Source organism: Solanum stenotomum, chromosome 8 (genome assembly GCF_019186545.1).
Source record: "Solanum stenotomum isolate F172 chromosome 8, ASM1918654v1, whole genome shotgun sequence".
Taxonomy (NCBI): Eukaryota; Viridiplantae; Streptophyta; class Magnoliopsida; order Solanales; family Solanaceae; genus Solanum; species Solanum stenotomum.
In genome coordinates this window covers 7,078,782-7,102,061 of record NC_064289.1, presented here as the reverse complement: position 1 = coordinate 7,102,061, position 23,280 = coordinate 7,078,782, and the positions used below count along the sequence as shown (strand labels likewise).

The window sequence follows — 23,280 nt, the reverse complement described above, 5'->3', positions numbered from 1 at the left end:
ATATATATATATATATATATATCATTTATTTGAGGGAAAATTAAAGTGATATGTTAGAAAAATTTTAATTTTTCTTGGATGAATTCAAAGAAATTGAAGATAGTGAAATTAAAAAAATAAATTGAACTCTCACCAATAAAGTAAAAAATCACTCAATTATTTTAATTATTTAAATTTTAGTCAAAATTTATTTTTTGAGATTTCAATTTTAATCACTCAATTTTTAATTGCCAAATATATTTTTATTTTTATTTATTCTATAACCACTTAATGTTTTTAATGTTTAATATTAATAAATTTTTTCGTTCTTCATCTTTTTTTCAATGCAAAAATCCATTTTTTATTTTATCTTTGCATCTTCTAAAGCTTTTTTTTTTTTAGTTCTACCTCTCAGTGTAAAAAACATTTATTCATACTACTATTATTTTGTGCTTTCACAAATTTATTTGGTTATTTTTTATTATTATTAATTATATCTTTGTAAATAAACAAATAATTTTATATAACTATTTTTAATAATATAAATAATCAATATCGAGATAAAAAATAATATCAAAATGTTAGAAATAGAATGAATCCGGCAAATTTTTTTTTGGATTTCATATTTTTCATGAATAAAGTTATTTAAGAATAAAATTTGGAAGAATTGTTAGAAAAGAAACTGAAGTAAAAAAAGTAAGAAAGAGAAAAAGTAAACGTTAAAAGGTAAAGAGAGTAAGACGTTTGGCCATTTGAAATGGATCCACTTGGCAAAATATAAATGGGCCTCATACAAATTTTATATGTCACATCATATTTGTGCCTCATGGATATTTCAAAAATTGTGGTTTTAAAAGTATTAAAAGTGGTTTTACTTTTAAGGGTAATTTAGGTACACGAAATAAATGAATTTACCCAAACACCCTTAACTTTTCATCGAATTACGAAAATACTTTGACTTTTGTTGCTCGTGTCATTTCGTGTCAAAAATCTGTCTTGCCAATTATATTTTCCGTTTTATTATATACTTCATTCATATTCAATATGTACTACTCCATTGCATATGTTAATGATTAAAAATCCGGAACATATAAATAAGAAAAACTAATAAGGGAAATTAGAATTGAAAGAGCAAATTGGGCGAAAATGGTGGCACTATCACTGTACAAGGGAAATCTCCACAGAGTACCTGAAACTCCACGTCGATGGCTAATGCCAACCCCCAAAATCTCTCTCAAGGACTTCCGATGTCTCCTCCGTCGCCGGTCCCGAGCCCTCTCTCGCCTCCCAACTCCTCCTGATGTCTCTCCTACCACCGCCACCGCTTCAAACCCTAACCCTAACCTCAAAACTGATACCAAATCCAAACCTGAGGAGGAGGTTCCTGTTTCTGTTCCAGTAAAGACCGAGAAGGAGGAAGAGGATGTTCGAGTGGAGAATGTGGAAGTGCCTGAGAAATTGGTTGATTCATCTGCTGTCGTGGTTGAACCTAAGCTTGAAGTTTTGGAAAACGATCAGAAATTGTTGGTTCCGGTGAATCCATCCGGTGTGGAGGTATTGAATTGCAATTGTTGATCTATTTTGTTTGCAATGGTGTTATCCATGTATTTTGTTGGCTTTTAGTTAAAATTCGCTTATGCATCTTTCTGTTTTCTCTTAGTAAAGAAGGGATCCCAGCCAATTCAGGGTAGAAGTTAAGGGGGTGTATACCTTATGAAGCTTTTTACCCTTTTTGCAATGAGGCTGCTCCAAGTCTGGACTCTCCAACCATGACCTACAGCTTTTCCTCATTTTTGTTTATTATGCTTAGGGAGTTCTAAATATATGTCATAAAGAAAATATGTATCAGATGATTTGTAAGAACTAATACTCTTTGTTTCTATGGAAGAGCGTAATACTTTATGTGTAGTTGGTTTAAGACTAGCATTATTTTGGCAGAAGCTTCCTGTACTGATTAGAGATGAGGAGGTGTATTTGCCCGAGGATTGGGATACTTACATTAGATCTGTTCGGTGAATACTGCTTTCAGAAATTAATGATTAATGGAGAGATGGTGAATGGCACATGCTACATTGGATTTATGAGATGGGGAGAAGAGTCGATCTTTCCATATAGGGTACCCATGAAGGTGTGTTTCCTTGCTTGATTAGGAGCGGGGGGAAGTGATATTGATGGCTGAGAACTTGAGGTAGAAGAGGAGCACCTATGTTGGTGCTACATCTACAGATGTTTGGGTGAATACGTAGACCTATCCCCTGTTACATTTTCAGGTGGTTGTGCACTCATTGTTGGCAATTCTGAATCGTTTTGTGGATAAAATGGGTATTCGACAGAGTTTCCTCTGTACCGGGAGCAATCTATAATTCCAAACTTGTCACCTACTAGTTTAACCATAACCCAACATACTCAATTTAAGAGGATATCAAAATATGAAGTCGGTTACTTTCACAAAACTTTAGACGTTCCCAGTTACTTCTTTACTGACACAAGCCAAAACCAAATTTATGAGACCAACACAAGGAGCAAAACTCTAGGATTTAAGCAAAATAATATACTACATTAGTGTAAATAGAATGATGTCCCATGCGAAGCAAGTGAGGAGCTTGCCAGATCTGTTGTTAGCTCTGTCTGAGTCAAAGTGTCACCCTCAACAGAATTATCTGTGGGGGAAAAGAAAGGAGTGGGGTTCAGTTGCACCAACTGTGTGAGTAATAACATCAACCATAACATTTTATATGGAACAAGCATACATAAGGATTAAGGAATCATGCAATTTATAAGATCCTCAACTACGTCTTATTTAAATCAATATAGCGTAAGTTGCTCGGGTGCGGGTGTCCGATACTTGTGCGGACCTAGAGGTCAGATGCTATATGATCTAAATTTTTAGATTCGGGTATACGGATCCATGTATGGATACGGGTGCGGGGGTTCGGCTAAAAATAATTCAAATAGCTAAAAGTAGAGTTATAAAGCCTAAGTTATGAGATATTATATGGAAAATTTGAGGAGAAAATCTTGATCAAGAGGAGAATCCTGGAAGGAGATAAAAGGAAAGGGATAGAAAATTATATATACACAGTATTTCATTTTCTTCAATTTCACCTTAGTTTTTGTTTTGCACACATAAATCATTGAATCTGTCCAAAATTTCTCCCTTGAATTTGGTCAAAGTACCCCAAATTGGTTGACCATATCGTGTACGGATGCCACACTCACACCCATACCCACTTCGTGTCGACGTGGGTGCGGCACCAAAAGTGAAGAGTCCGAGCAACTTAGAATATAACAATTCGTGTGTGAAAACAATGATCAAAATGGATGAAAATAGACATTTTAAATCCATTTGTCCTTTTCTACTTCATATCCTTATATAGTGGGAGATACCTTAACTAGAATCGATGTAAATTCGAACATCACAAGTCTATCATGGCTGTCTGACTACCCCGTCAGCTAGGTTCCTAGAGGGCTCAAGTGTGAATGCATATTACTAGTTCTTTCCTGCTAGCGTAGGAAAATATTATACAAGGTGCAACCAGGTCTAGTGATCTCAACGTTAGATAACGGTGATCTAGCAAAGCTTACTCCTGAAGTATCTTCCTTACAACAACAACATACCCAGTATAATCCCACATAGTTAGGGTCTAGGGAAGGTAGAGTGTACGTAGTCCTTACCCCTACCTCAGAGGTATTGAAGTATCTTTCATATAGTACAAAATGTTGTCATATTTTTTGTGTGTCAAGAATTTATTCCAATAGAATGTATAGCAACTCATAAATAACATAGGTTTAAGGATAATCAGTATGTCGAAGTCATTGTAAAGATGATTTAGTACATATCCAATTATGGACCATACTATCACTTGTCCGAGTGCAAGTAATCGATTTGTTTTTTATAAATCGTTTCAATGCTAGAAAACAATTTAAATCATGCTATAATTGAAAATCAACTATGAAAAAATTATTACTCAGTACTATTGCTGAAAAGCTCCAATTTGCTTCCAATAATTTCGTCGTCGAAGTATCAATTATCTTACAAGGTATAACTTTGATTATTAATCATTCATAGAACTCGTGAAATTAAATATTTCTAGCAATAAGATCTCAATTTCCCAATTCTACTCTAACATTAAGTCGAGGTGGGTTTATTAGTTTGGCTGTATTCTCCATTCTAAAAAAGGTTATCAGGAATCCTAAATAGCCAATAATGAAACTGCTAGTTCAATGAATAAAGACAAAACTAGTGTTTATATCATGTTATTCCGAGCCAACTTTAAATAAAGTATTGTCTTAGCACCGTTTTGGGAAAAATATATTTTCGATCATCAAGTTTGAAACCTAAATAAACGTCTTCCCCAAAGTGAAAGCTTCTTTAAAATTCCAGATTATTGCCTCCTCAAATCTCCATTTATGAACAAGGTATTTCTCCTTTATATACTGTTGAATCTTATGCTGAATACCTCATTAATATAAGATCATTTCACTCTTAATTCCTACTGTTTTATACCCTAAAGAAGAATTTAGTTAGTTGAATAGGTTTTAAAGACTCACCTGAATTGTGATTATAGAGAAAAAATTGCTTCTTCTCCTCTAGCTTGTGCTTAGGGTTCCAAAGGTAGTAACTTCTATTTATGATCTTGAAGTTTTTTTCTTTTTTTCGCTTTCTTGCTTCCTTTCCTTTTTTTCCCTCTTCCCTGTAGCTCTCATTTCCCCCTTGCGAAATACTGCTGGAAAGCTTCCTCTTAAAACCAGCGCTGCTGGCTTTTACCTCTATTGCCAACCGCTCCTCTTCTTTTTTTTCTCCTTTCTTAATAGCCGATGGGTCAAGGGATAATGGACTAGCTATTTTAGTTACTCGCTTATTTTTAATGGGCCAAGTCCAATTCTTTTAAGTCATTACACACGTTGTGGGTCAATGTTATTTGGTCTCTTTTTATGGTCTTATCCATTCCTCCCGTCGTGAGCTAGCTTTTGGGGTTGAGTAGGCCGCGGTCCAATTCTTTATCATGGTATCATAGTCAAGCCCATCCCAATTCATGTTTACCTGATGTTGGGCCTCCCATCTTATATTGTCTACGTCCAGAGGTTCAACCTTGAGCGTGTGTGGGGGGTTAAGGGTTACCTAATCTTTATATGATTTGGGCAATCCTTCCCTCATGAGCTAGCTTTTAGGATTGAGTTAGACCCAAGGTTGATTTCTATATCAGAAGGTGAGCGAGAAGATCGAGGGCGTGGTATGATGCTCCATTAGTCAGAAGGTGAGCGAGAAGATCGAGGGCGTGGTATGATGCTCCATTAGCCTTTATGTGGGTTATATTGAAAGAGAAAAATAGGATAACATGTGAAGGGGTTGATAATGACTCTGTAAAATTGAAAAAAATAGCCTCTTCTGTCTAATATCTCTTTGGTGTACCTATGAGGTTCCTATTTTGTGTAGAAGATCGGATATCTTTTGTAGAGAACCATACGTTTCTTTAGGTTTCTATACTTTTTGATATATGACTTGTATACCGGATTTCCCCATCATTTTTTTTTTTTTGATAACCAAGAAATCCGTCTGTGACCCGCCCTTTGGACCAATCACAGCCTTCTAAACTCGGTGGATAATGGGCCTGCCCCTCTACCCTTCTCCACTTAAATATCGGGCTTCGCTTTGCATGGTGTGGGGCTTGAACCTGCGACCTAAGCCACAAATCCTCCACCTTTTGCCACAAATCTTCATTCTTATTTGCTGTCCATTGGTACCTTTGTTCTTCTCTTACCTCTTATTTGTGCATTCATTCATCTGTATTTTATATGTAATTTGGCAGTTGATCCTCTTCTAAAATTTACCAAAAATTGATTAGCCTAGTTCTCTTGACATGGCTCATTGTAGATTATAGTGAATCCTCATATTTATGTCTGAATATGTCCCAACTGCCAATGTGGTTAGCAGAGAGCGGTGGGATGGGGGTGGAAGGCTTCTGATATGCAAAATATATGATTATATAAGTATTATGTTTGAGATCATGGTCAACTATACATTTGGTGCATAATTTAGAATAAGGATCAACGCAAAATTGTTTTCTTCTTATTTCGATTTGTTAGCTTTTTAATTTTTTTTTTATCACTCTCCTTGGCAGACTATCAACAAAGAGGATGGAACTGATAATCAGAAAAAAAAGGAGATTGAGGATAAATTACAAGTTCTGAATATGAAAAAGCATGGTTTGGTACAGTTACTAAAACAGGTGATCTTAGTGTAAAACAATCTGAGGAGGAATTGAAACTTTTACATGATGTCGCATTTTTTATTTGTTCTGAATATCTGTCAAGTTGTGTAAGGACTTAGCATGATCATTTTTTGTTCACAAGTATTGGCTTTTGGCAGATTCTGAATGCAGAAGAGGAGTTAAAGAGACGGAGCATGCAAGGTATGGCAGTGCGGCCATCACTCCCACATCAAGTGGATACTACAAACGACACTGGATCTATAACTAAACTAAACACACCTAGAATGGGCTCGGATGGTAACCCCATTGGTGAGGTGGATGGAGATGGAGGTGATGATGCATCCAACCAGAACACACTTTCTCGGAATTTGCTTCGTATGAGCAGTACATCACCATCTTCAGATTCTCAACTGAGGAAGACCCCCTATAATGTGGTAAATGCCCTATCTATGCATGCATTGTTACCTTTGGCCTTTCATTTGTGGCGCTAACATCAGGAGTGGAAAAAGAGAGTTTTAATTTTGTTTTAAATATAATCAGTTCTAGCAAAGATTCAAAAAGTTTTAAGTAAAGCTGATAGCATGAAAACAACTACATTCAATATGTGCAAGACCGCAAGTTAGTTCATCATATTATCTCCTTCCTCAATGGAGCAGATCTTAATTTTTCTGACATAAAAGCATGTCCAAGGCATCTCGAAATGTGTGCTCCTGGTCAACATGTGCTGAAAATTAAGGATCCCATATTGAACTTTTATTGGACATGAAATTTTGTTACAATTGTGTCTCAGCTGTAACTAGTTTTTTGAGCTGTTCCAATCATTTTCTGCCACTTGTTGGACTAATTGGACCTTGCAATAAATTATGTTGTTACTTTGCACATGCCATAATCAAGGATCTAGTGCTTTGACTAAGGAAAGATACATTATATATATATATATACATATATATATTGTTGTTGCATCAATGAATAAATTTATGTGCTATTTTACCTTGTTAATATTAGTTGTAAGAGCAAAAATTACATGGTGGCCATTTTCTTCACTGCAAACTGGGAATTAACATGTGGGATGAGGGATTATTGGAGTTATATATCAGCCTTCAACCACTTCCCCTTGATGTGAAATTCTCAGTTCCTTTTCTTTGTAAATAATGAAGTTCCAGAGGCTGTACGATGTTTGGAGACTTGAATCGAGAGGTATATATCTAGATTACATTAGAGCATTTAAATACATGTACTATGGAGCCAAGACTCGAGCGAGGATAGTGGGAGGAGACTCAGATCACTTCTCCGTCGTGATGGGGTTGCACCAGGGATCAACTCATAGCCCATTTCTATTTGCTTTGGTGATGGATGTACTAACACGACTTATCCAAGGAAAAGTGCCATGGTATATGCTCTTTGCAGATGACAGTGTGGATTAATGAGACCAGGATAGAGTTAACAATAGGTGCCTTAACAATATGTTGGAAGTTTGGAGACAGACGTTGGAGTCTAAAGAGTTTGGGTTGAGTAGGACTAAGACAAAATACTTGAAGTTCAAGTTCAATGACGTAAAACACATGGTAGATATGGAAGTTAGGATTGAAACAAGTCATCCCAAAGAAAGAAAGTCTTATTTATCAAGTCACATGTCAATAATTCAAGAAAATAGGGAGATAGACGATGATGTTACACATCGTATTGGAGCGGGTGGATGAAATAGAAGCTCACATTCAGTGTCTTTTAAGAAAAGATTGTACCACCAAGCCTTAAAGGTAGGTTTTATAAAGTGGTGGTCAAACTAGCTATGTTATATGTAGGGGTGCGCATCGGTCGGTTCGGTTCGATTTTATGTGTTATTGGTTCGGTTTATCGGTTTTTGGTTTGTAAATACGTCAAACCGATAACCAAACCAATAACATATTTCTTATCGGTTTTTGGTTAATCGGTTTATGGTACTTAACGGTTCGGTTTTCGGTTTAACCAATAAGAAAATACCCATATATATTAATATACACGATAAGAAAATTTTCATATAAACCATATGATTTTTTCAACATTTGGCATGAAAGTAATAATCATAAAAGTAACAATCACGTTTCTTGCAAGTTTAGACACTAGACACATTCAAAGGAAAAAGTGTGAAAGTAACAATCGTTTTTCAATAAGTCTAGGCAATTGGCACATTTAAGTTAAAAGTGTGCTTGCAATTAGATAATGAAACAAGATAAAACTATTTCTCGATTCATTATGTGCTGCCAAAATTCTCCATGGTAACTGATATGCTTCAAGCTTCTCTTTTTGTTCCTTGTTTCTCCAGAAATTTACACTGCAATGAAAATGAGATTTTGTAATATATACAATAACAACTTCTACTACACAAAAGTATACATCGATCTTACTATTTCCCTATCTCTCTTTTGATGCTAAGAGGACCATCATGTATTATTCCTATTACAATACCACAAATTATTTTGAAATTAACAGAAACATTACACATGATAGCACTATTACTTAGGCTCAATAGTTTCAACAGAAATAAAAAGGCAAGATTATTGTAGGAATGATCTAAATAGGTTTCCCTACCAACTGTCCAGATCCAGGTTCCATCTCCACGTCAATCATCAAAAATGCTAGTATTGGCCAAATCTAACAAGAATTTATGCTAATCAGTCACAATAATATTAAAAAACTATTTACAATAATAAAACAAAATAAATACAATTAAAAATATACTTACCTTGTTCAAGTTGCTCGAGGATATCTAAGTCCTCCTCAACACTAACAGGTCTTGATTCACTCCGAATCCAATCTTGAAGGCACACTAGAGTTTGCACCAACTTAGGAGTCAATGAACTCCTAAATGAATCCAAGATACCTCCTCCAGTGCTAAATGCACACTCGGATGCTACACTCGAAATAGGAATAGCTAACACGTCTCGAGCCATCTCAGCAAGAACAAGAAATCTAGGTGAATTTATTTTCCACCAAGATAAAATCTTAAAGTTGCTGCTTTCAACTTCATTTTCTTCACTAAGATATTTTTGCAATTCCGTTTTAGAATCAGCTGCTCCATTTCCAGCTTTGTGTTTCATTAGATCATCCATGAATGACCCCAAAGATCCTGTCAATTGTATAGTACTATTTGAACTTGAAGGCAGTGAGCTAGAATTTTCAAATAAAGAGCTAGATAACGATGAAGAGAGATGATTGCCTTTATCTTTAGAAAGAGACTTTACATACTCAGCAAACAATAAAGTCATGTAGTCTTCCACTCCCTTCTTTAAAACTAGTCCTTGTTCTTCTCCAAACATCATGTTAAGTGCAAAGCCAACCGAAATAAGCTTGTGCCGAGGATCCAAAACACAAGAAATAAAGATCATTTTATTCATTTTGTTTGGAGTACCCCAATACTTAACAAATTTTTCTCTCATATCCTCTGCAATTTTACCCAAAAGAACATCTTCACTCGCTATCAATTGTTTCAAATAACAAGCAATCTCGCAAATCTTAAGAAAGTGAAAATTTGATGTGACGTAGAGTGATCCAGATACCTTTCCAGTGAGATCATAAAAGATTTGAAGGAATTTTGCAACTCTCTTTACTTGGTCCCAGTCATTACTCAAGAGTGTACCGGCAGGAGTTCCATCTTCATCATCAACAAACTCAAGGTAATGTGACAAGCCAACATCATGATCGGCATAACTCGAAATCACATTTTCATACTCAATAGCCCTATTCAACATCAAGTATGTGGAGTTCCACCTCGTAGAAACATCTAAAATTAAAGATTTCTTACAATTGATATCAGCAACTTCACAACATTCTTGGAACTTCTTCCACCTTGCTGGAGACTGCCTAATGTATCTCACTGCTTGTCTTACCCGTTCAATAGACACGAAAGTCTCTTTCATACCATCTTGAACAATAAGATTTATAATATGAGCCATACATCTCACATGGAGGTGATTTCCATTCATGGAATTTGTCCCTCATTTAGTGAATTGCCTAGACAACTCTTTTACAGTCACGTCGTTTGAACTAGCATTATCGACTGTGATAGTAAAAATTTTATCTAATCCCCATTCACGTAAACACTTACTAATCTCATTAGCCATATCTACACCTCTATGGCTAGAAATTGGACAAAAATTAAGTATCCTCTTATGCATAACCCATTCACTATCGATCCAATGTGCAGTCAGACACATATAGTTAATTCGCTGCAAAGAGGTCCATGTATCAGTGGTTAGGCAGACTCTCTGTTGTGATTCCTTAAAAGATCTCCTCAACTTTTGTTTTTCTTCATCAAAAAGTTTCAAACAATCACGAGTTATAGTGCTACGAGAAGGAATCTTAAAATGAGGTTGTGCTACTTTCATAAAGTTTCTAAAACCTTCCTTCTCAACAAACTTGAAAGGGAGTTCATCCAGAATCACCATGCGGCATAAAGCCTTCCTACATTGTTCTTGTTCAAATTTCCAAGAAACAACTACTACATCACCCACAGCACCCCCCGAAATAGGTTGAAAGCCTATTTGGTTTTGGCTTTTATCAACATCTCGAGGCATATTTGGACATGTTAATAAATGGGAAAGCATAGCTGACGTACCATTTTTAGTTGAATCAGAGTAATAATCTTGACCGCAATGCTTACACTTTGATTTCTTATTTCCTTCTTTATCAACAAATGATCCAAAGTGTTCCCATGCACGAGATCTTTTTTTCCTTTCTTTCTTTACCTTTGATTGGACAGATTGTGTTTGACTCGTATCATCTGAATTAGAAGACTTACTTTCGTCCACCATGACCACCGCCTTATTAGTCATAATGTTTTCAGCCATGTGTATCAATGTATGTCACTGTAAAATGTGATTTAGACAACAATTAATTGCAGCAAATCATCAAATAATAGACTTTTAGATTATTTAATGCATTCTAAACAGTGAAGTACAAATAATACCTCCTTTGAGCCTCGTTGAATGAAGAGAACCTGCCGTTGTGTCGCAGAGGCCAGAGAGGCAAAGAGGTAATAGAGTTTTAAGTAATACTGATTACTGAGATTAACGTAATAGGGTTTGTGAAATGTTATATAACTAGGGTTTACTGGTTTAGGGATAAAATAATAAATTTAGTAGAGGTAATAAGGTTTTAAGTAATACTAGATTAAAGTAATAGGGTTTGTAAAATGTTATATAATTAGGGTTTACTGGTCTAGGGATAAAATAGTAAATTTAGTATAGTCTTATTGGGTTATCGGTTTAACCATTAACAAAAATCATAAAATCGGAAACCGAACCAATAACCCAATAAAATTTTTTGCAAAACCGTTTAAAAACCGTTAACCCAATAACCCAATATCAATAAACCAATAATGTTTTTTTCGGTTCGGTTTATTGGTTAAATCGGTTTTTGCACACCCCTAGTTATATGGATGGAGTGTTGACTAGTCAAGAACTCGCATGTATAGAAGATGAGAGTAGTAGAAATGAGAATGTTGAGTTGGCTGTTTGGGCATACTAAGAGTGATAGATTAGGAACGAAGCTATCCACGACACTGCGGGATATGCCGCCTTGGTGGACAAGATGAGGCATGTGAGGTTGAGATGGTTCGAACATGTGAAGGAAACATGCACAAACACCCTAATAAGGAGGAGTGAGAGGTTGGCTATAGTGGATGTAACGTGATGTAGAGGTAGACCGAGAAGTCTCAAGAGAAATGATTAGACAGGACATGACTCATGCAGCTTACCTTAATGTGGACATGACCTTGGTCCTAGATTGGAAGATATGGAGGTCAAGAATTAGGGTAGAAGGTTAGTAGGTCAAGCGTTGTCTAGTTCTCTCTTACTATTTTATTCTTCGATTTTAGTATATTACATGATGTTTCATTTGCTTCCGTTATTTTAAATTTTTTTGTGTTGGTACTGCTCTCTTTGTTGTTTTCAGCATGACTTCGATTTTAGTATTACATTATTGTATTTGCTTTGCATACTTGTTTTTTATATGCGTTACCTGAGTTGTGTATCTGGTAGATACAACCTCTCTACCTTCAAAAGGTAGGGGTAAGGTTGTGTACACACCATCCTCCTCAGACCCCACTTTTGGGATTACAACTGGCCCAGTTGAACTGGGTATGTTTTTATTGGAGCTCCAGATGAAGATCAGGCAATACTTTTCTTGACGAATTGCTTTACTAGGAAGGCTGCTGATACTGCATTAGTTGCTTACATCTGGTTTTCACTGGAGATCTTTTTCATATTATACATAAATATGCAGGCTACCGTAGAAACTACTATAGAATTGGATAATCCGTAGTGAATAAAATTATCTTGGGTCTGTTTTGTTTTCTCACTCCATGTAGCATGGGCACTTTATCAGATACCTATTCAAGTATAGTTTAAGGCTCCACCTGCAAGGACTTTTCTAACTTTAACTTCTTCCAATTTTCGCAAAGTAGACTATTTGTTAAATTAAAAGTAGATATATATTAGAATCTAGCTATTAGTAGTCCTTTGTAATTATAATGGTGAACAACAATATATTTTCCTAATCACATGTTAGTTGATTTGCTAGTTACTTAACTAAATAGTTCTTACAGTATCCTGAGGCTATTTTCCTTTGAGGTCTACTTTGATATATAGAGTGAAACGGTAGGGCAAGGTGACAAGACACTGAAGAAAACAGCTATAAGAAAAAAAGATATGCAAGCAGATGAAGAATTTGTACTCATAAACCAGTAAAAAAAAAAGTCATGAGATTACAATTAAGTAGCTTATCTAGTAAAAATTTGAGTCAGGGGAGCAGGGAGCTAATTATACACTACAGCTTCCCCCTCTTAGTGAATCAGATAAAAATCAGTTCATAAAAAATTCAGCCAACTGGTTTATGAGAAAACTAATTCTTAAATAGTATGTAATAGCTTAGATAAATTTCACTAGTTCAAGAAATCCATTTTCACTTGCTGTCTATTTTTTCAGGTACCTCTCGCTTCACGATCTGTTGGAGTTACTGTTAGTCCTTCACGGTTTGCACCTCCGGGACAGCAAGGGCAACCCTCAAATCTCCCCCCAATGTCCTTATCTGGAACGAACTTTGTTGCCTCCTCTCCTTCTCCTGTAGCATCAGGCGGCACTTCAGCATTTCGGGATCAGTTTGCAAGCCCATGAAATGAAGTTGTGCTGGTTGTTTTTACATGTCAAGGTGGCCTAGCAAGTGGTTGTTACTCCTTCTGTCAGCTGGCTTTCTGTTCTCTCAACCTCATTCGAAGTTTCAAACTGGCTATCTGTGAAGCTGTAAATTATTATGTAGTTCCAAATTGCTCATTCACTGTAAAGGTAGTAGTGAAGATGCAGTGTCTTAAGTCTGGTGCCTTCTAGTTGGAAGTATAGTATTTCTGTTAATCTGGCTAGGTGTGTGTCCATCTGATCCTTATGAAGTTTCCCTGATTATGTTTTTAGTTCTTAAAAGGTGTTAGAAATGAATATCCTATGTACATATGTGATGTCATTTTGCTTTTAAGTCGTTAAGTTCTATTACTTGTTAAACAATGTGATTGTCCTCATTCAGATTTCAATGCCTTATCTGAAAGATCCCGATTGAAGTATGTCATTGGTGTGTGATCTTCCCTGAAATTTGACAGAACATATTAAATGTATTAGACAGACTCGGAGTAGGATCAACTCCGTGTGTTCTCTTGAGAAGTGGCAACATAATGGAAATACAAATTGACTCGTTTTGAGTTTGTCATTTGTCATCTAGTTTCCATAAATATGATGACTGAGTCGCTGAATCTTGAGTTAGCGATCATACTATGGTCCATTTTTTCTATTCTTTCTCTGTGTTCACAAGACATTGTTCTATTTCAGAGCTGTGTACTGAGGTCCTATGTTGAGTCTCACTGTGGTGTACTATAAAAATTTCTCTTTTTACTGCTTTGATTCAGGAAGGAGTCAGGCCAGCACTTGAGCGGGTTTGTGCTGCTCTCTTTGATAGTTTGAATTATTAGATGAAATGGTCACACTTCAACATTATATTTGCTGGTTGCCAACTTGCTCGAACCTGGAACTTAGATTCCATCACTTATAATTTTATTTGAGGTTATTTGTCAAGAAATTTTGTAGATCAAATATTGTTTATGAAATATATACAGTAGGATCTAAGCAATAGCTAGTAGGGAACAACAACAAATACATTGTAATTTCACAAGTGGGGTTTGAAAAAAGGTAGATCTTACTCCTACATTGTAGAGATAGACAAATTGTTTTCAATAGACGGTAGGGAACCGTGTTAGTTCTAAAGTCATCAAGAAATAAATATTGAAATAGTGAAGGAAGGGAGCATTTAAATAGACTAAAATGTTGCTCCATTTGGATTGTACAAACATTTCAACACTCCAGAAGTAAATTTTTCAAAATTCACCAACTACCCTCTGTCGGGGGTTGGTCTTTGCTGACCGTTTATTTGCTTTTTGTATCAATGATTCACGGGAATCACATTATTTGGACAAAATAATCAATTTAATATCAAGAGACAAGAATTATAAATGAAAGGGATAATAAATATTCTTTTGGTATAACTATTTCGATAAAGTATTAGTATTAATTTGAATTTAAATCGCATAATGACTGTTTCTCAGCGTCATTTGTCAATTACGTATGCCAGTTAGTCATGAACTTGAAAAGACAGGTTGCTTCCTACAGTAGTGCACTCTTACAAGTAGGTGAAGGAAAGCAATACTAATAACAACAATAATAATATATGTAGCGTAATCGTATAAAGTCTGGGAAGAATAGTATGTATGCATATCTTACTTCTCATTTAGCATTTAGATGGATCCATTTTTAATAGACCTTCGGCTCAAGAAAAAAAAAATATCAAAGTAGTTTGTGAAAAAAAAATAGAAATGAAGAAGCCACGATAAAATACCAAAGTATTATGAATGAATAGTATCTACAACAAATTAGTACTAAAGTACAGATCAAAGAACAAGAAACTAGAAGAGTAATGTTGCAACTTATAGTACAAAATAATTAGTGAGACAACGTTCAACTATCTACTAAGTACTAACCTTTTATCCTGATTTATATCTTATCTTTCATAACTTTTTATCAAAATCATATCTTTGATAAATTAAAAGGTTGCATCATGTTCGTCTAATCAACTCTTCCTATAAATAAATATATATGATAGAAGGCACATCTCCTTTTAGATATAAGTTACCAAAATTGATCTTACTATTAACAATTAATGTGAAGTAGTTAGAATGGACATCTCCTTTTAGATGAACCAAATTCCAGTGGAACCCATTTCAGTGACTCCACATGCTTTTTGCACAAAAAAAGTATATGATGTCAAAAGGTTCCCCTTTCAATACTTCATCTTCTTTTTTTAAAAAATATACTCCCCCAGTTCATTTTTATTTATCACTTATATCTATAAAATAGATTTTTATTTTACTTATTACTTTTGACATATCAAGAAAAAATAATTATTTTTTTTCATATTTTACCCTCAATATTAAATACTTATTCTCTAAATTATTTGTCAAAACCTAATACATTACTAAAATATAAATAATTTGATAAAATACTTATATCAATAATTATTTCCTTGATAGATATGTCAAGTCAAACACGGTATTTCTTTTTGATTGTCCCCTTCATATCCTTTGCACCCGGCGCAATTTAGCTGTATCTCCCCCTTTAACTCTCTCACAAGTCTTAATCCAACTAAACTTTCTACAACATCATATCCCTCTTTGCCTCTTTCTCTCCTTTTCCCCTTTTCCCTTTACCTTCTTTCATTTCTTGACAAACTTATCTCCAAAACAACATGGCAAACAACGCCACCCACAGGCGCATTTTAGCAGCTCCAGACCATAATCCTAAAACTTCCATTTCCATGGATCCCACTCTCAAAAAGCAACCAAAACCCACCCCCTTTACCTCCAAGAGTACTATAGACAACATCTCCAATCAATTTTCCCATCTCAATGCAAATCACAAAATCCTTAAATCTGGGCATACATCATATTCACTTGACACACACTTAAAGCCCAAATCTTGGACTGGTTCATCAGTTCTTGATTCCTCATGCTCAGCTCTGACCAAGTCAAAGAGCCAACAGGGGAAAACAGAGGCAATTATCAAGAAAGTACCCCAAAAGGGTAAAGAGTTTCACAAAGAGGTGGATGTTAAAAGGGCATTTGTTAATTTGTCTAAAAGTCAAGAAATTGAAAGGTTCAAAGGGTTTGATGAGATAAAAAAGCAATCTTTATCAGTATTATTGAAGAATAGTGGAAGGAGGAAATCATTTTGTGGTTCAAAAATTGAGTTGACTGATTTCTTTTCTTGTAGTGGTGTCAAAGTTGTGTCTGTAGACATGCCACCATTTATGCAGATTCATGCTGTCAATTGTGCAAGAAAGACTCATGATAGCTTGGAAAAGTTTACATCTAAAGCTCTTGCACTTACCCTCAAAAAGGTATACCCTCCGTTTCAATTTATTTGTCTGGTTTTAATTTGTCAGAAGGTTTAAAATGTCGTTTAATCTTGTTACTCTAAATAGTTGTCAAAACTGAAAAGAAACAACAACACAACAACAAACAAATTAAAATAAAGTGAGTAATAGTAAATTATGCATTTTTGGTTGATTTTGAGATTTGGGTTTTGAATGAAGTGATTTATTGGATTGAATGTGGTTTCTGTAAAATTTTCAGGAATTTGATGAAGTGTATGGACCAGCATGGCATTGTATAGTAGGGACCAGTTTTGGTTCTTTTGTAACACATTCTATTGGTGGTTTCATGTATTTTTCTATGGATCACAAGATATATGTACTCCTTTTCAAGACTACTGTACAAAAAGAAGAATCTAGTTTAAAATCTTGAGGTGAAATATAGACCAAAGTTTTGGTAAAAATGTGGTGTACATGTAGTTTATTGTACATTTGTTAAGGAAACAATCAACTGCAGTTCTATTATAATTTCTATACGTTACGTCAATTCAATCTCGCTTCCATTATGAGAAAAGATATTTAAACCATGGATTCACTCCTACAAGTAATCAAGTAGGGGTATCAATGATTGTGTTAAAAAAATTGGTTAAAACTCTAATCAAAATTAATTCAATAAATTCATATTTAATGAAAAAATTAGTAACGCAATGTAAGGATTAGTTGGGAGGTAATCATTGTAATCATAATAATGTAGAAATTAGTGATGTAATGTGGGAGTTAATGATGTGCGGTTGATCATGATTTTTTTTTAATTCGGAATTGGACTCCAGAAAATACATTTGAATTTGGTCATAAAATTTTGAAATTCAACTTTTCACAATTTTCAGAAATTCGAAAACCACAAAAATAATAATTTAACTTTAAATTACTCACAAACATTAAAAAACAACTTCAACATTTCAAATATCATTTTTTCCTTTGAAAAAAAAATGTTTTTTTTTCAAGTACTCACAATTTTTTTTTTTGGAACCCCAAAATAACCCACAACCGCTATAATCTCTGCCACAACCTCTACCCTTTGGGTGAGCACTTTGTGCGCACTGGGTAAATTCCCCATTGTATAATATTCTGCAAACCACACATGAAATATAAACTGTATTAGGCAAGCCCTATGCTACAACAGGCTTGACTCAAAAGACATTGAGGGGGATCGATCTCGGGTCATCCATGTGGATAACCACCCTCCACACCAACTCACTACAAAAATAAAGAAGCTAAATTAATCTTTATATTAGTATAAGAAATTGAGACTTTGGTTTAAAAGTATCTCCAAAATCAAGAAAATATGAGGTATTAAATAAAAAAAAGCAGTTGCAACAACATAAAGTCGCTTTGGCCGAGTGGTTAAGGCGTGTGCCTGCTAAGTACATGGGGTTTCCCCGCGAGAGTTCGAATCTCTCAGGCGACGATTCTTTTTTCGCTTTTTCCCTCTGTTTTTTATTTTTATTTACTGCCGGCCGACACATAGAGTTACTCAGAGGTAAGCACACCTCACTTTCAAGTATAAATTTATGAGTCTGAGTCATCAAAAAAATAAAAAGAAGTTATGAGTTCGAGTCATCAAGAAAGCAAAAAAAAAAAAGGGGCACGAACTACTAAGGAGGGGTAAAAAAAGATATTCGTTGACCTTGTATATTGGCATATACATAAATATATCATTTAACTCGGTCTCATTTCACATTTATGACCTTCAATTTTGGGTATGCACAAATAAACATTTAAATTTGTATAAAATTGAACAAATAAACACACGTCCTACGTGACATCTACATGACAATTTGCGTCCTACATGGTATCGTACGTGTATTATGTCATATAGCACTCTTGTGTCTACTTGTTCAACTTTATACAAATTTAAGTGTCTACTTGTGCACACCAAAGTTGGAGGGTTCGAACCCGAAACTCTTTCATTCAAATGGACACCCATTACCACTAAGTCAAAGGCATATCTTTTGTCAAGAGTGCAAGCTTTAAATATATATCCTATATATATACAACGTAATTTTCCGACGGAGAGGGTGTTGGACACCTTGGGGTGGATATAGCTACGTCTCTGATGAGGCTAATGTCATAAAACAATGTATGTAATGCATTATACAAATAATTGGAGAGTGAAATTTTGAACATCTTTATTCACAAATACTTTGTAAAATGAATAAAGATAGTAAATGAAAAAGTTCACTTGTGCATTGACTTGAGCGAAGATAGAGGACTACCATTAATTCAGGTAAATAATCAACCAAACAATTTTAATTTCTAAAACCAATTTTTTTTTTTGTATATAGCTGAAATGAATGCCATTATCTCACTTTTTTGAAACTTTTGAATCATCAATTCAGTTTTGTACATAAACAATGCAAATGCAGGAGCCACAAAAATGGAGATCATGATCATCTGTTGTTAATTTTAATTTACCAACCAAGATCATGATCTGGGGTTAATTTGAATCTTGGGTTGTTTTAGATTAAATCTTTAATGGCTTCAGGTTCATTCAAGTGCTTTGTTGATAAAAAAATGGGCAAATTTGCATTTTTCTTCTTATATGCTATTCTTGAATGGGTGTTGATCATTGTCCTTTTTGTTGATGGTTTTCTTGCATTCTTTTCCAATGAATTTGCCAAGTTCTTCGAATTGAATATCCCGTGTTTGCTTTGCACGAGGATTGATCATGTTCTCGTGAATAGGAACTCGAGTTTCTATTACAATGAATCCATTTGTGAGGTTCATAAGAAGGACCTTTCTGCACTTGCATATTGTCATGTTCATAAGAAGCTCTCTGAAATCAAGAATATGTGTGAAGGCTGTCTTTTGTCATTTGCAACAGAGAGAGATGCTGATTGTGAGAGGTACTGCGACTGTCTTATCTAAAAGCTTAAATTCTTAAAAGACACATTTTTGTTTACTTAGTTGTTGTTTTTTTCAACACGTCCTGTCATGTGTAGACCATGTCTGAAGTATCATGTTAAGTATGTTTATGTGTTTACTTTTTCATGTATTTGAATTCTCTTAGTGAAAAATCCTGACTCTGCAATTGTACTGTAGGCCTGATTCTTTTATGAATTTTGGTAATGGTAATGGCAATGGTGATATTTTGAGTCGAAACTCTACTTACTTTTGATATAATGTTGAACTGTGCGACCATCTCATCTGTTTGAGAGAGAGCGCGTTTGTTTAATTAGTTATGTTTTCAACAGGTATAAATCACTAGCTGGGGTTTTGAAAAAGGACATTGATTGCTTTGCTGGAGATGATGCAAGACTTTCTGTGAGAACAGGTAAGAAGGAACTAGATGAGGCCATCCAAATTGAGAGGGGTGTAGTTGCGAGGTGTTCTTGTTGTGGAGAGCCTCTAAAAATGAGGTCAAAATTTGCCAGGAATGCGTCGATAAATGGAAGGTCTTATTCTCAAGCTCCTGCTCCATCTCCTCGCGCTTCTCCTAGAGCTCCGTTATTAGGAGCATGGAGAAATATTGAGGAAGTACGCCATCTAGAATCGCCTCGCAGTGTTAGGTACACGGAGCTCAAGTTCACACAAGATGATGAAGGCCCCTCACATGGAGGTGACTCTACTAATTGTCTTAGCAATCTTTTCATTCATGTCAGTTATTTCCTCATCATTCTTTGCTGTTTAGCAATAGGAAAAAAAAAGGCCTTTTAGTTTTGTCTGGTTTGAGATTGTATGTCAGCAAAGGTGGAGCTAAGATTTTGAGTTTATGGGTTCTAGATTCTAGAAACCGCAACTCAAGTCATTTATACATTATAAGTGGGTTTTTAAACACAAATATTGGGTTTGTGCCAACGCTAGTAGGTTCTGCTGAACCACAGGCAAAGTTGTAGCTCCACCCCTGTATGTCAGTGTAAATATGCAAGTGTGAGACAAATACTTATGACAACTTAATGCATTGCAGGTAAAGAGGATGTGAAAGCTGCTACTATGCCATTGCTACCAGATTCTGAGGACACACATATTGATTCCTCTTGCAAAACTCCAAATAATACAAGAAACAGATTTTTTGGTATCCCATTATCAGACTCAGCTCAAGCAAGTCCTAGGTTCTCTCATCATAGGCCAAGGAAGTCATGGATTAGTGATAAACTTGACTTCACTTCAGAGGCTAACGACATGAATAGTGTACCGAGTGATTTAGAAGAAGACGTCTTGAATCGCTTAAAGAAACAGGTCCGTTTGGACCGTAAGTCTCTTGTGGAACTATACATGGAATTGGATGAAGAAAGAAGTGCTTCCGCTATTGCAGCTAATAATGCAATGGCAATGATCACTCGTTTGCAAGCGGAGAAAGCAGCTGTTGAAATGGAAGCCTTTCAGTATCAGAGAATGATGGAAGAACAAGCAGAATATGACCAAGAGGCTCTGCAGTTCATGAACGATGATCTTTTAAAGAAAGAGGACGAGATGAAGCTCTTACAAGTTGAACTCGAGACTTATAGGGAGAAATATGGACTTATAAAGACAATAGGTAGTGAGGTTTGTGAAGTTGATGATGATGAAGATTATCAAGAACTGAAATCTCAGTGTTTATCATCTATTAGTGAGAGATCAGATTGTGCCAGCCCCTTTGAAGCAGATCATCATAGAGTAAATGAGCGCCTTTTTGAATGTCCCGGGGAAAATGGAGGGGTGAATGTGGAAGAATCACAACTTGATTTTGAGAAACAAAGATCATATCTTATGGGCTTGTTGACGGATGTCGTAGAGAAAATCCAAATATCTCCTGAAGAAGGACCTCATACATTAGAACCAAAGATGACCGAGCAAAGAGGTACATGAACCTATTTTCTTTTCATCATTTCATTTCAGATTTACACTCATATATATATTGACAGTGCAAAGAAATTTCACACTATTGGTGCAATTTAACTTGTTATAGCATGTTATCCTCTTACTAATTATGTATAAAAAAACCAGTGTGGAGAAGTTAAACACTTCCATTTTTTGTTTCAAAGACTGCATATACACTAACCTTAGTTTTCAAATGCTGATAGCTGGAAATGAAAATAAGGTCGCTCTTACAAGAGAAGTGTCGTTAATACGAGAGAGGTTGAGAGCCATAGAAGCAGAAAGTGGCTTCTTAAAACATGCTGCCATGACATTACAGAGTGGTGATGAAGGAAGCAAACTCTTGACTGAGATAGCTCAACATCTGCAGAATCTTAGACACACGTCTAATACCTCATCGGAGTATGCAGATGCAGGGCGTCAATCCAATTAAGGTGATTTCTCTGCAGTAAATTCCTTCTTTGTCTACATTGATGTTGCATTTTCCTCCCGGAGGCACTACAATTTCTTTGAGGAGGATAAATGGGAAGAACTAACATAGATAGCAACGAATCATATAAATGTTGTAGGGCTGATTTCTTGGTCACTCAGGCTAATAGTTATTATCTCAGAAAGTCACTTTGCTTCTTGATTCGATTTTTCTGCAACAAAAAGAAAGTGACTTTCTAAGATAATAACTATTAGTTGAGTGATCATCACAGAAATCAACTCCAATTTCAAAAAATAAGTTTGATGCTCCTTTTAGCCTATAACTGAACTCTAGTGGTATACTAAGAATTCATATAGCTGACCCAACTTGCTTGGAATTGAGGCGCAAATGATGATGTTGTTAACAAAACTCTATTGATAATGCATTTTCAGTTGTGGAACACATTTAACCAAATGCATTTGCAGGTGAAATTGTCATGGAACCAGACAACTCTGATATAATCCAACAAGCTTTTCACCTTAGCTTAGTCCAAATGGAACAAATCGAGATCAAGCCATGAATCGATTGGACCTGCCAATTGAATGACTTGTAACACTCGTATGTGATGATCCACATTAAGAAGATCCCATTAGATTCCGGAAGCTAATCGAGTGAAGAATGAAGAGCTAATGTTGTTAAACAGTATATATGTAAACATACATACATAGTTTTGCATTTATGTTACACACACATCTATGATCTATCTATGGATAATGAAAAACTCTCTCATGGTTTTGATTCTTACAAATGAGAACTTTCAAATAGGTTGTGACTATTTGCAAGGTTCAACTTCATAGTGCCAACTAATCCAAGTGATAGTTCCAGCTTTTATTTTATTGAATGAACTAACAATGCATTTGCCCCTATATTTAACTTGAACTCGATAATTTGTAAGAATCAAATTTACTACTTCTCTCTCGTAGTAGGGTTTCTTCTTTTGAAAAAAAAGGGGTTATATCGTTCAAATCATGACAATTTGATACTAGATGTAATTTCCGTTAGGGCAAGATAATGGAACGTATACATTACGTACTTTGAGAGCTACACTTCATAGTAGGAAATAATCGACTAGAGTTCATATTTCCTCCATTTTGAAAAAGAATGAAGGAGTTTCACTCTAGGATTTTAAACTTCTATGTTTATTTACATAATTAAAAAACACTCTTTTAACATATTATATATATTTAAAAGAAATTTTGATCATATACAAGGTAGAGAAGACAAAAAAGAACTTGGTATTCATGTGATTTTTTTTTTTTACATTGTATCGCTGTCCACCAAAATAATAGTCGATAAATATAGTTATTTTTTATATATCAATAT

At 35.2% G+C, this 23,280-nt stretch overlaps 3 protein-coding genes and 1 non-coding gene across 5 annotated transcripts; all 4 read left to right on the top strand.

The window, feature by feature from the left end:
- The first annotated feature begins 1,077 nt into the window (after nucleotides 1-1,077).
- On the top strand, nucleotides 1,078-13,542 carry LOC125874371 (uncharacterized). Of its 2 annotated transcripts, none has more exons than XM_049555251.1 (4): nucleotides 1,078-1,512; nucleotides 6,102-6,209; nucleotides 6,350-6,625; nucleotides 13,154-13,542. In XM_049555251.1, the coding sequence occupies exons 1-4, from the start codon at nucleotides 1,126-1,128 to the stop codon at nucleotides 13,340-13,342; spliced, it is 960 nt and encodes a 319-aa protein (XP_049411208.1). In that variant the 5' UTR covers nucleotides 1,078-1,125; the 3' UTR covers nucleotides 13,343-13,542. The 2 variants fall into 2 exon arrangements, with proteins under 2 accessions (XP_049411208.1, XP_049411207.1); XM_049555250.1 differs by having other exon boundaries at nucleotides 1,078-1,533.
- Nucleotides 13,543-15,950: 2,408 nt separating this feature from the next.
- LOC125875118 (uncharacterized) lies at nucleotides 15,951-17,213 on the top strand. The gene is made up of 2 exons (XM_049556203.1): nucleotides 15,951-16,658; nucleotides 16,894-17,213. Exons 1-2 carry the CDS (start codon nucleotides 16,008-16,010, stop codon nucleotides 17,062-17,064), a joined length of 822 nt encoding a protein of 273 aa, XP_049412160.1. The 5' UTR covers nucleotides 15,951-16,007; the 3' UTR covers nucleotides 17,065-17,213.
- Nucleotides 17,214-18,017: 804 nt separating this feature from the next.
- TRNAS-GCU (transfer RNA serine (anticodon GCU)) lies at nucleotides 18,018-18,099 on the top strand. The gene has a single exon. It is a non-coding gene; the product is annotated as a tRNA-Ser (tRNA).
- A 907-nt stretch (nucleotides 18,100-19,006) lies between these two features.
- Nucleotides 19,007-22,732, top strand: LOC125875173 (probable myosin-binding protein 5). The gene is made up of 5 exons (XM_049556266.1): nucleotides 19,007-19,537; nucleotides 19,886-20,250; nucleotides 20,599-21,471; nucleotides 21,695-21,922; nucleotides 22,383-22,732. The coding sequence occupies exons 1-4, from the start codon at nucleotides 19,167-19,169 to the stop codon at nucleotides 21,919-21,921; spliced, it is 1,836 nt and encodes a 611-aa protein (XP_049412223.1). The 5' UTR covers nucleotides 19,007-19,166; the 3' UTR covers nucleotide 21,922; nucleotides 22,383-22,732.
- The last annotated feature ends 548 nt before the right edge of the window (nucleotides 22,733-23,280 follow it).